This window comes from Corella eumyota, chromosome 1 (assembly GCF_963082875.1).
Source record: "Corella eumyota chromosome 1, kaCorEumy4.1, whole genome shotgun sequence".
Classification (NCBI taxonomy): domain Eukaryota; kingdom Metazoa; phylum Chordata; class Ascidiacea; order Phlebobranchia; family Corellidae; genus Corella; species Corella eumyota.
The window spans coordinates 10381180-10393296 of NC_137490.1; the positions used below are offsets into that span (position 1 = coordinate 10381180).

At 28.2% G+C, this 12117-nt stretch overlaps 1 protein-coding gene across 3 annotated transcripts; it reads left to right on the forward strand.

Moving 5' to 3' along the window:
- The first annotated feature begins 230 nt into the window (after window positions 1-230).
- Window positions 231-10462, forward strand: LOC145752915 (uncharacterized). 3 transcript variants are annotated; one of them, XM_082569294.1, is made up of 11 exons: window positions 231-328; window positions 6190-6283; window positions 7073-7276; window positions 7538-7675; window positions 7771-7827; window positions 8086-8153; window positions 8434-8561; window positions 8718-8910; window positions 9071-9120; window positions 9298-9465; window positions 9662-10462. In XM_082569294.1, exons 2-11 carry the CDS (start codon window positions 6258-6260, stop codon window positions 10073-10075), a joined length of 1446 nt encoding a protein of 481 aa, XP_082425420.1. In that variant the 5' UTR covers window positions 231-328; window positions 6190-6257; the 3' UTR covers window positions 10076-10462. The 3 variants fall into 3 exon arrangements, with proteins under 3 accessions (XP_082425420.1, XP_082425428.1, XP_082425411.1); XM_082569302.1 differs by having other exon boundaries at window positions 318-328; window positions 6218-6283; XM_082569285.1 differs by lacking the exons at window positions 231-328; window positions 6190-6283 and adding an exon at window positions 6734-6986.
- Window positions 10463-12117: the final 1655 nt, after the last annotated feature.

Here is a 12117-nt window from a genome sequence, read left to right on the forward strand (position 1 = left end):
AGCGATAGTGTGGAGGTATATTTCTTTTAATTTTATAATACACAGGGGTACTTGATTTAATTTCTGTTTTTCTTATCGCATGAGTATTTACATTCTGTCATTACCCATGCGTACTGTTAACGTCGCGCGCCGTTGCATTTAACTCTTTTTATTTTATTTACGATAAGGGTTTGTTTTTAGACTCTGACCGATTTAGTTCATTTGAGTTACCGCAAGCGCATCCGGTATAGTGTTTGTCTGTACCTATATTTATACCGGGGGAATTAAAATAGTGTGAATAAAGAATTAAGAAATCTAAAAATAATAACGGATAAAAGGAATATTACAGGTAAATAAATAATTTTGTAAAATTTGTGAGAACTTATAAAGTATATTTTATGGATTTGCAACAATAAAGTAAAATTTAAAAAAAGTATTGCTACCATAGATTTTTATTGTAATAATATTCGCCATTCTAACATCATTGAAGTATTGCCGTTTAGAATTTTAAGAGGATTTATTTATACTATAACCTACCATATCATCTTAAACCAATGTGACATAAATATATGTACAAGTTTTCATTAGATTTCAGCTCATTTAAAAATAACTTTTCTGGTGATAGAATAAAAGTTTAATCTAAACCGTTTAAAATAATCTTAATCTATATTCATCCACAAAAACATTAAATTAGTTTAACACATATAAATTAATTACCAAAATAACTGTGTTGGTTACTCAATTTGAAGAGATTATGCAATCTAGACAAAAAAAAACTAAAAAGAAAAAATGGGTCAATTGCGTTTTTTATCAAATTGCAGGCTAATAGGTTAAAATAGTCATTTGAATTTTTCATTTTACTTAAATATCCAGTTTTAGGTAAAAACTACAAATGTATTATTAAGTTGATAAAAATATTAATTTTTTTCGGGAAAAAATATAAAAACAAAAGCAAAAGACTTAGTTTGATGAAACGATTTGTTTTGTACGGTTTTCACGCGCTAGAACGGACGTCAGATTGATTTACAACCATAAAGGGGAACAGCAGGATCTAATAAAACAATATGACATACTATATTTTTTACTGTTGTTTGGGTTTTAAATTAGTCTTCAGTAGTTATAGTGTGAGTGTTAAACGAATTACTATATAACTCATTGGTCAGAATTTGCAGTTTAGTAAACAAAAAGTCAACTTATAATTGAAATGTAATTTGCAGGAAAGCTTGTTTACTTAGCTTAAATCAAGGTTGTATTGCAGTCATTGTTTGTAGCCTTTGTGAATCGGTATAAAATCGTTTTGTATAGTTTAAAGTAGTTTAATCTTACTGGTTTTAGTTATTTAAGTTTTGTGGTTTAAAAAACCTTATCTTAAGTAAATATTTTACATTTAAATGGAAATGTCAGATTATTGTGTCGTGCATGAAAACACCTTTTTTGTTTAAAATTCTTTTTTCAACGCTTAGGTTATTAATTGGACGCTAGACTTGTTGCTTTGCTTGTTTTTAGGGTAGATTACTTCCAATTGCCTTATTTTAGGATTAAATTGTTATGTATATTATATCGGTTCTCAGTTTATTAAGAAACAATAAATTTATGTCAGAGTTAAGTGTGAGTTAGTTAAGATTAATGCAAAGATGCTATTATTATTTTTGGTGTTTACCAAATTTTGTACCAACTTCTGTGACTAACCATACAGTTTAGTTTTACCATGATAATCTTAGTTCTTGACAAAATACTTTAAAATTTGATTACTTAAACTTAAACCTGTTGTTTTACTTTAAAGTTTATATCTTGCGGCAATATTAAGATTTTAAAATTTATTAAAAATTCCATTCCATCAGGTTTTCTAGAATAAACTTAATAAACGTGATGGGCGTAATGTAAAATATATTAAAAATAATATCAAGTTTTCTAATTAAATGCCTTTAGGGTGTATCTCACGTCAACTTAACGTAGCATTTTTATTTGTGTTAATTTTAAACACGTGTTCGAAATCTACATGTTTAAAATACTTGAAATCTCAGAGTTTGTTTTTAATTTGATTTAATTTGTTATGGAGATAAACAGTTTATGCCTAATCTACGTTAACCTATTGAACTTGTTCTAAAGAAAGCATTTTTATATACATTATAAACGAGCTCGATAAAGTAATTGTATTATTGCTCGCGGGATCGAGGCCATAAAGATCAATGTTCCATATACCCAATTCTGCTATGAGATTATATTAACTCGATTAAGATTCCGTTTTCAATGGATCACGTCGCGATAAATTTGGGGTCGCGGCTTTGCTTGATTTCGTTTGGTTATAGGTCTCGGCCACGATTGATTATTTGTCTCGGAATTAAATTATAATGTGCGTATTTTCACACCAGTTCAACTCTTTTTAACTTTTCGGTTAGGTTATCTTAAGTCACTAATAGTTGTCAGTCAATAAACATAACATTTAAAAAAAAGATTTAATTTTTAAATACGGAAACTTTTCGAAAACTTAGTGGTGTCTAAGCATATGTGTATTTTGTTAACATAGCACAGACAGGATTATATTCAAGTGGCTACTTAAACAGCTTAAAAATATATAATATATATGCAGATATACATTTTTTAAATATTTTATTATACACCTGCAGTGTTATTTTTAGTGAAATTAATGTTCTAACGCTAATTAAATATTCATTTTTCATGCAAAACAAATCCCATTTAATTCTGGGAATTGGTTAAAACAAAACCAATCACTGATTGTTGTTTATAATTAATTAGCAAAATACACAGGAAACTGATTCACAAACGTTAAAAAAAACAACAACATAACGTTAATGTTTATGGTGTTATTTAATATTTGTTTTCCTAACTTGAAAATGATGACGCGAATTGACATCATTATTAAATTTAATCTTTAAGGGTTGTTTATATGTTTCACTGCACTGCACAAACGCAATTTTGGCGCCAAAACTGAGTGACGTTTCAAGTGTTTTTGTTGATAACAGTTGCTCATTTTTAGTTCAAAAATTATGCGTCGCCCATTTTTAGTTAAAAAATTATGCAGGCCATTGTAAAAGTCGATAAAGTTTTTACGAAGTTAGTAAACATTAGCAATATCAATAATAGATGCAACTTTATTTTGTATAAAGAAAGTTATAAGTGGGCCAGACTATCAGACATAATTTTGGGTATAAGTTAGTATATTCTAATGTTAATAGTAGAAAAAATTGTGTATGTTGATACTGCAGAAAAATTGAAAAACAATATTAAATACGGCCAAAGTGCTTTGGCCTTCAAAAGTAAATATCAAAGGTGTTTAATTTAGAATCGTTTGAAATTGTGTGGGTGGCTTATTAAAATGAAATATTGAGCTACTACAAGCAATCAGCAAGCGCCAGTAGGAAACATTTGAAAGGTATAGAGAAAAAAACCTTTATTTTAAAAGTTATACTAAATTAATTACACGTACAATTTCAGTTATGTAAATGTTTAAATATTTTGGCAGATCTATAAGAAATGATAGTATATTTCTATTTGTTAAATTTTGTTAAAAAAAATAATAAATTTGTATTGATATTTAGTAAACAACCAGTTATAGGTCAGCAACAATTGACAAGCAAACATGCAAATTGCTTAATGTTCTTTGCGCCCTTGGGGGATGAGTGTAATAGATATCTTTTTTGTTACACCTCGCTTCTAAACTATATTTTCGGGTCTAATGAATAAGATTATCGGTTTCAATTTCGTGAATATTTTTTTTTTGAAATTATGTTTATTTTTTTCGTTTAAAGTTTACCTATTTTGCTGGCCTTTCGCTTAACAAAGTTCATCTTTCGTATATCGCATTTTTGGTGTTTTTAAACTAAAATTAATGTTTTTATATATAGGCAACCTTTAGTTTTAAATGTCGCATTTAACTGCGTCGAATGGAAATATTTACGCACATAAACCCATTTAAAATTCTAAAAATAATATGCAACATTTTTTCACAACTGTTATAAATCAATTAGTAAAATTTGATAATTTTTTATATCTTACATCAAGTAATTGTTTTTAAAATAGAGCTCCCTTTTTTAATTTTTAATTCCTTTCTCTTTTTAAAGCACAGGTCTTTGTGTCTAATCAGTTTATATAGTCCAGGTGTATTTACGCAGGGCTTCGGAAACAGCTAATATGGCAATATAGTTATCAAAATTTTTAGATATAAAAACTGTATATATTTAGGATTAAATGTTAAGATCAGTCTACTTAAACATAAAATCAAACTTGGGTTAAAAATTACCTGTTTTATCGAAAATTTAAAGCAAAAAATGTTCTAAAATTTCATTTTTTTAAAGGTGGGTATTTTATAATGAGTAATGTCCACAGTTTTAGCACATTACTAAATGTCGTAAAATAGAAAAACGGTTTTGAAAAAAAATTGTGTTACTCAGCATTTAATATACCTTACGTAGTGGAACAGTATGCACAAATGTAATGATACTCATTAACAGGAAGCCTTTAATCGTAAACGAAAATCCATGTGCTTAAAAGATTTAAATGTTGTGGTAATTAAATAACCTTAGTTGATTATTATGACAGGCATGTTTTTAGATACAGTTTCAGCAAGTTGTATCGCGTTGATGTATCGCATAATGTTATAGTGACAAATAATATTTAACTAACATAGTTAAGGATTTAATATCTGAGGTAGATATTTACTACAACGCCAGGTGATTACTTAACATTTTTTTGAACTAGATCAGGAGTTAGAAAAACTATTTTAGATACATCAGTAATTTTATGAGAAAAAGTTTGATTATAGGTGATTATTTAGGTGTTACACTTAATCTAATTTTGGGATGATATTTAACAGTTTTAAAGGCAACACGTTTTTTTCATAAATAAACCTGTATACCCACTACACTTTGTGTGGGACTTTTTTAAAGGTTTAATTTATTATAGGTTTGGTGACCATAATGTACTTAAAATAACTACGTAAACTTTTATACAAAGGTCATGTTTAAAATCAAAAAATAAATTTAGTCATTTTTCCCGCCTAAAGTAATTTTTATTGTGTATCTACTTTACTTTTATTAATGCGGTAAAATCAAATAAAAAATAATTTTATTTGAACAAACATAATAAAAATCTATTCTAGGTATGTTGTATTAACTCTAGTTAAATATAAACATGTAGTACAAAGTGGTATGCTTTATTTAAAAAAAGACATACTGTTTTATGTTTTGAATATTTTAAACCCCTCATAAATTCGCGAATTAAATTTAGTTAATTCTAGACAATTTTTACATCACGCTACGAATTTTTTATAATTTTGTATTAACATGGTGACTTTTATCGTTTAATTAATCTTGTTTAAGTGATTAATTTGTTTCCGTTGCGGCACCCTCCTAAGGAAAATAAACAGCAGTTTTTAAGAGGAATACACTTAAACTTGAAAAAAATGAAGTTTAAAGTGCGTTCAGTTGTCTGTGATAAAAAGCACACAATGTAACTATAGATGCCAATGCTTAAAAATGTTAAAACAGAAAATATTATTATTTAAATTAACCCAGTATTAACGTTGTTATTCATACGTCTAATAAGCTATCTTTGATTGTTTATAGAGTTTAATTTCCTTTTTTAACATTATGATTAGGTGAATACGTTTACAAAGTTTGTAGGCCCGTTTATGTAAGCCGCAGTAAGGTTGTATCATCTTACCTATAAAACATTTAACGTTAAACGTTTTTAAATAACTTGACCTATTTTCTGGCCAGCTATACAGTTTCCCCAGGATGTAATATAACGTCACGTGTTAAACAGGGCTGAAATTATAGAGAAATAGAAAGCCTGAAACAAATTATCTTCTCCCAGTTGTATAGTAACTCTACAGCACGTTTTTTTTCAATGAAGTTATTTTTAATATATCTCACGCAACAGTACATTTTTTATAGATTTAAATTAGATTAACTGTTTGTAGATAATACCGGGTAAAGTATCTTGTGTACTAGTTTGCTAGCACGATAAGGTTACAGATCATGCATCACAATTTGTCTGCGGTGTTAGTTTACACGAAAATATAAACCTGCATGATCTACTAAACGATGCTTCATTGCATAGGAATGTTGTTGGTTAAGTCAAACAATAAAGGAAATTGTTTTAAAAATTTTACTTTTAAATTACTTGTGATATAAAAAATGAGTATGGATGCAATATTTAAATTACAAACATTTTTTTTACCTTTTTCAGGCTTAATATTTGTTTTACAACTCAATAGGTTTATTAAACAGGAATTTGTTTATTTAATATAAGATAAAATGGAAAAGAAAACAAAGCATATAAGGTAAGTTAACGTTTTTTTGTTATATGTTACTTTAGTTTAACGTAAATTAGTTCTAATTTGCTATTTAGTTTAACGTAAAGCTATTGCGAAAAATGTTCAATAATAAAAATCCTACCTTATTATTGCACTCATTGTATTTTGTTTAATCTTTTTTGCATGGGCCGATTGCAACCCGATTTTAAAACTCTAGTACAACGTGGGCGGCCGCGACGGTCGAGGTTTTAAAGATATAGTGAGCAATGTGGACAGAGTGAGCAATTTGCGTACTAAGCCCAGCGTGTTTTTACAAATATTTACTTTACACAATACTTGCCCTTGTCTATTATTTAAAGTCAATTGAGTAATATCAAAGAGAAAATCAAGAGGGATCGTGTATATCTGACTAAAATGTCACATTTCGGTCTCATCCCTTGTTTATCAACCTAATATTGTATAAGGTTTTTTGTCCAGTTATTAGAAAAATTTGTTACGAGCGTTGCTGGTGGCACTGGCGGTGTAATTATCCACCTGCTAACTTGTGTAAATATAGTAGTTCCAAAGGATTTGTGGTATAAACGTTAAAAAGTTCCAAAGTTTCTTTTGACAGTTTACATCGTTTATTTTAGCCAGTCACTTTATAAACCCATAATGCGCATGGTCTGATAATGGGCAATGTGACACAATTTCCGGCTATTGACAACCAATACGAGCTAGGACAAGCAGGGTAGTAAATTAAAATGGCAAGAGTATAGTCTTGGTAAAAAGGTAAAATAAAAACATATATTGACAATTTTCACACTTTTGTTTTAGATGCAAACCTGATTCACAATATCCTCAAAATAGTTACCAAGCAGGTAAACCAATAATGAGTTCTGGATATCCCTTTCATGTTAACAGGACAGGAAAAAGAAAATCACCTTTCAATAATTTGTGTTGTTGTTTTATGAATAACAATACACATCACCATAATTTCAGCAGGATTGATAGTGTGGCCAGTTCAAATGGTTCTGTATTGTAAGTTAAAAACAAATTTAATCAAATATTTAAATGAATAAGTTTGATTGCCTTAAACCTAATTTAATGCATGTTGTTTTACTTTTCTAACGGTATCTTATGTTACATATATTTGTTTTCAAGTCCTGGTTAAACGCCAGCCTTATTGACTTATTGTCAATATTGATGCAGCTCAAACTGTCAGACATATTGTTTTTAATTCGAAGCAATAATTGATTTACTTCTGTTTTTATTTCTTATTAATTTTTTGTTATTTTTTAGGCACAATGATCCTACTAGTAGTATAAAATATTGCTGGAAACAAAATGCAAGACAGAAAAATGCTGTTTGTGGTCCATTTTCATGGTTCCATCTTCCAATATTAATCAGCATCACCTCAATTATTGGATTTATTGCAACGTAAGTTACTTATGTAATACATTTGTTTGTAAGCTTTAAAAGTGGGTTAAAAAAAGGGACTATGGTAAAGTAAAGTGTTTCTTTTTTTATTGCAGATACTTTTTCGCCAAAAACAATTGTCACATTGAAAAATGGATTTTTCCCTATTTAAGGTATATATTTAATTTAAAAATATAACTATTTTATAATGCAAAATCAACCACGTAATAGTTGTTATCGTATTACAAATTAAAAAACTAACATGTAAGAAGAATAGGCTAGTTCATTTTTCAGGAATATCAAAACAAAAGTTCTTTTGTAAAGCAATATATATATATATTATTTAACAATACTTTGATTACAATAGCCAAGGTGCATTGTCTGTTATTCAATGAATATACATTGTCTGATAGGTTTATTGTTATTTTTAGCTATACAGGTACAGAACATCCAGAATCTATGGTTTTTGGTATGATATTAAACACAGAAGGATTCCTAGGTGAGAATCTTACAAATACACTAATTTAATTTTTTTACTCCCAAAATGCATTTTTAACACTTTTCGTTCATTGAAGTTTATTTTACTCTTTAAACAATTTGGTCATGGTTTAAATCATATGAAAGCATTTTGTTTGTGGTTTTCGATTTTTGCCGTTTAAACACAGTTGTTAATAAGCTCATTTTAATCAAAGAATTAAAAAAAAACATTTTTAACATGTAACTAACTGCAAGTTTTAAAATTTTTAAAATAAGGAAAAACATCAGAATTTCTTTTCTAGGTTTAATTGTGGTATTCTTAGCTTGGAGGTATTACAAGCATATGGGACAGACAGGTTGTCTAACTACCATGTGCCTGATTTTTGGATTTCTAAGTTGCTTTGGAACAATTATTGTTGGCAATTTTCAGGTAAAACTTTTTTTTTATATTTTTGTCAAGGTTTACTGCTAGCCCTTCGTTGTACTTGATATTTTTTTGAAATTTTAAAATATTTTGAGGTTATTTTAGTTTACATTTTAATTTTTTTTAGTTTTACTATTTTTTGTATATACCAATGATTTTTAGGTTTCAAAAGCTAAAGTTTTACATTATATTGGAGCTGGCCTCGCATTTATAATTGGAACTGCTTTTAGTGTTACTTCTAGTATATCAAGCCGTAGAACGTTTAAGTTATTTAAACCCCCTCTTAAATATTCCAAATTTATTGGTGCGTTAAGGCTTGTTATTGCCTTTGTCATGGTTTTTGCATTAACTTTGGGTAAGTTGAAAAGCTTTTTAAAAATAGGTATTACGTTAAAAAAATTTAAAGTTGACTGTGAATCTATAATTGAAAATAAAATTCAAAGTTCTTGTATTCAAAGTGGTTTTTTTTTCCCCTTTTTTTTCTTTTTAAAATTGTTTTTTTTTCTTTTTTACAGTATCCGGTGTTGGAATGTACAAAAAATTGAGTTCTAGAAATAGAACACTTGTAAGTATATGTAAATTTTTTTATAGCTTGAATTATATTACAAGTTCAAAATTTAATTTAGGGAATCATTTATCATAATTATTGGAAACTTTATGTTATTCATTTTTGGTATTTATATTTAAATTACACAATGTAAAAAAAAATTGCTTTTTGTTTTATTAAGTCGTTTTGTTATAGGAAATGATTGGTAACATGTCCTTAGTTATGCCGAATGGTTCTTGTCGGGATTTATTAAGCAGAATTCCCCCTTATGTTCGTTATATTGACCTCGTTGGTTCAACCACGGAATGGTTGTTAACTGGTTGTATGCTGTTTTGTTTAAGCTTATATGCTTATGAGTTTAAGGTGAGTGTTTAATTTGTTTTATATTAAGTTCAAAAAATAAAATTTTATGCCGTGTTTTACATTAAGATCATATTTATAAACCGTATAATATAATTGAATTTCTTTATATACCCACTAAAGCATATCAATTATTTTTTATTGTTGCGTTACATACAAATTTATTGCCTTAATAAAAAAAAATTATTCTCTTTTACAGACATTCCAGAATGTCAAAGTAGTTTTAAAGAATCGAAATGGTCTTTTAACTTGTGACGAAAGTCCTAAAAACTGTAATAGAAAAGACAGCAGTCCCTCGCAGGACGAAGTATTAATTTCGCCAGCAAGCCCGACAACTAAACTTATTTCGTTACAGCCCCTTAATCCGAGTGATGTTTCCACAACAGTGGGCTTAAGGTCCGACGTGCGTTTTCCCAGACACGATGGCTCGACAAACAATTTAAAAACTAATGTGCCCCTAGACATTAAGTCGAAGGATGATGCACAAGATTATAGCTCAAATTGTTGTGCGCCGCAAACTTTGACACCAAACAATAACTTGAATTTACCTACAACTGTAAATATTTCTCAAGCAAAATCTTTACCTAATTTAAGCGTTCAAGCTGTAGTTTAAACTTTTAGACGTGATTTTTATACAACAATCACTGCTTTTATTATATACTTTACTTGTATATGTATTTGTATAAAGTATAACAATGTAAAAAGTTATATTTTTGTAGAAATTTTGTATTTTTATTAGATTTATGCAGCCAAATTTATTTCTATTTTCAGAACAATTTTTGTGGTATTTTGGTCATCCTATAAAATTGCAAATTTCACGTACTCAGTTCGGTTTTGGATGTTATGCTAATAATTGTTTAAAGCCTTTCTCGAATTTTGTTAAAAATGTTGTGTTATTTGCACTTAGGCAACATTGCATTTTCTTCATTGTTTTTTTATATTGCACTTTTGAGTAAAAGTAAAAATTGCCTGTAAAAATGCTAAATAAATATAATGGGCATCAAAATTTAAAATATAAAAACTTATAATTTAATTCTAACTGAAGTGACCAAAAATGCCATCACTCTGTTATTTTGGAAAAAAATGTATTTTTTTTTTATTTTCTTTTATTTAGGTCTATGGGTGTTGTCTTCAAATTATCTTATACTGCCGTTTAAGGTAAAACAGGTTTAATTTTATAATTTTATGACAAAAATTTATTATAGAAAGTAGGAAAATAATACCTAAAATCTTCAAATCTAACGTTCACCTTACTCATACAAGAGAAATATTTAGTCACATTAGATTATTTCGTTAAATCCTAATGTAAATTTGTCAATCGTTTTAAATATCGGGAAATTTTTTAAACTCACGTAGTGATTATTACTAACTGAAAAACAAACAACACGTCATTTCATTTTAAAGCGTATAAAATTTTTTTTTAAATTAAAACCATAACCTTTGTTATGGCTATACCGCGTTACTTACCTAACACGTACGCTGCGCTACATTACTTGACAAACATTACCTGATTCTGCAAGTTTTTGGACTGGGATTCAGTTAGAGGCATTTACATGATAGTTTTATTAAAAGTGTAATATATATTTTTTTATGTATAAATTGTGAAATTATAGCCTTTGTTTTTATTAAATTGTATTTAAAACAGTGGCGCCAGACATTAAGTTTAAATTCTAATGTTTTCACTTGCCTAACAGGTTTTATTTTTAATAAATTGTGGTGTAAACTATGGCTAAAGTGCGAATATTGTGCCGTTAGGCGGCTTACATTTTAAATCTTTTGACTTGAAGGCCGATGTCATATCGGTAAACAAACGAACTTTTAATATGATTATTGTCTTAAGGTACAAATGATCTTATTGCGCGCCCATGGCCAACTTGCTTCCTTATATGAACTGGTTGTTGTAGTAAATTAAGCAATGAATACCGAGGCAAAAATGTTGTGGCATTTGTTAAATAAGCAAAAACATTTTTTTTAATTATGTGCGTCTAGGGGTGTAAAAACAAGCTTTGGTGGATATGTTGTGTTTTTGCTTTGTATAGTACAAGGGCGTACGACTACCTTACATTTCAGTTTTAGGATATATATAATTATTAAGAAAAACATATATTAAAAAATAACAGCTATAACTTATCCATTTTACTCTAAAAATTGTATATATATTGCTTATTATCATAGGTGGGCACAGTTAACCCAGAAAGTAACTTCGTTAAGTGATAATTCGTTACATAGTACAATGTACATTAACTTCGTTAACGTTAATAAGTTAAATTAAACGAAATGTAACGGAAGTTATCGATAACCGTTCACGTTAAAATTTAAATAAAACAAACAAAGAAACGATCCTTTTTTTAAAAAACAGCAGTTTTTATCTTAGTTGATATTTTAACTACACGAACGTAAGTTTAAAAGACGTTTTTTAAAACTGAAAGAATGCCCAAATAACAGCGGCCAGATGGTAGTGGCATACATTGTTTAAAATTAAAACGATTAAACCTAATAAATGGCAAATTAAAACATATATACTTATATATTACCATGGTAAAATTGTAAAAATATTAAATTAACGGACCTAATTTAACGGAAGCACAATTTAACGAAAGTTAACAGGTCCGTTAACGATTTTAAAGTTAACTTAAAAGTTAAATTTTATCGAAA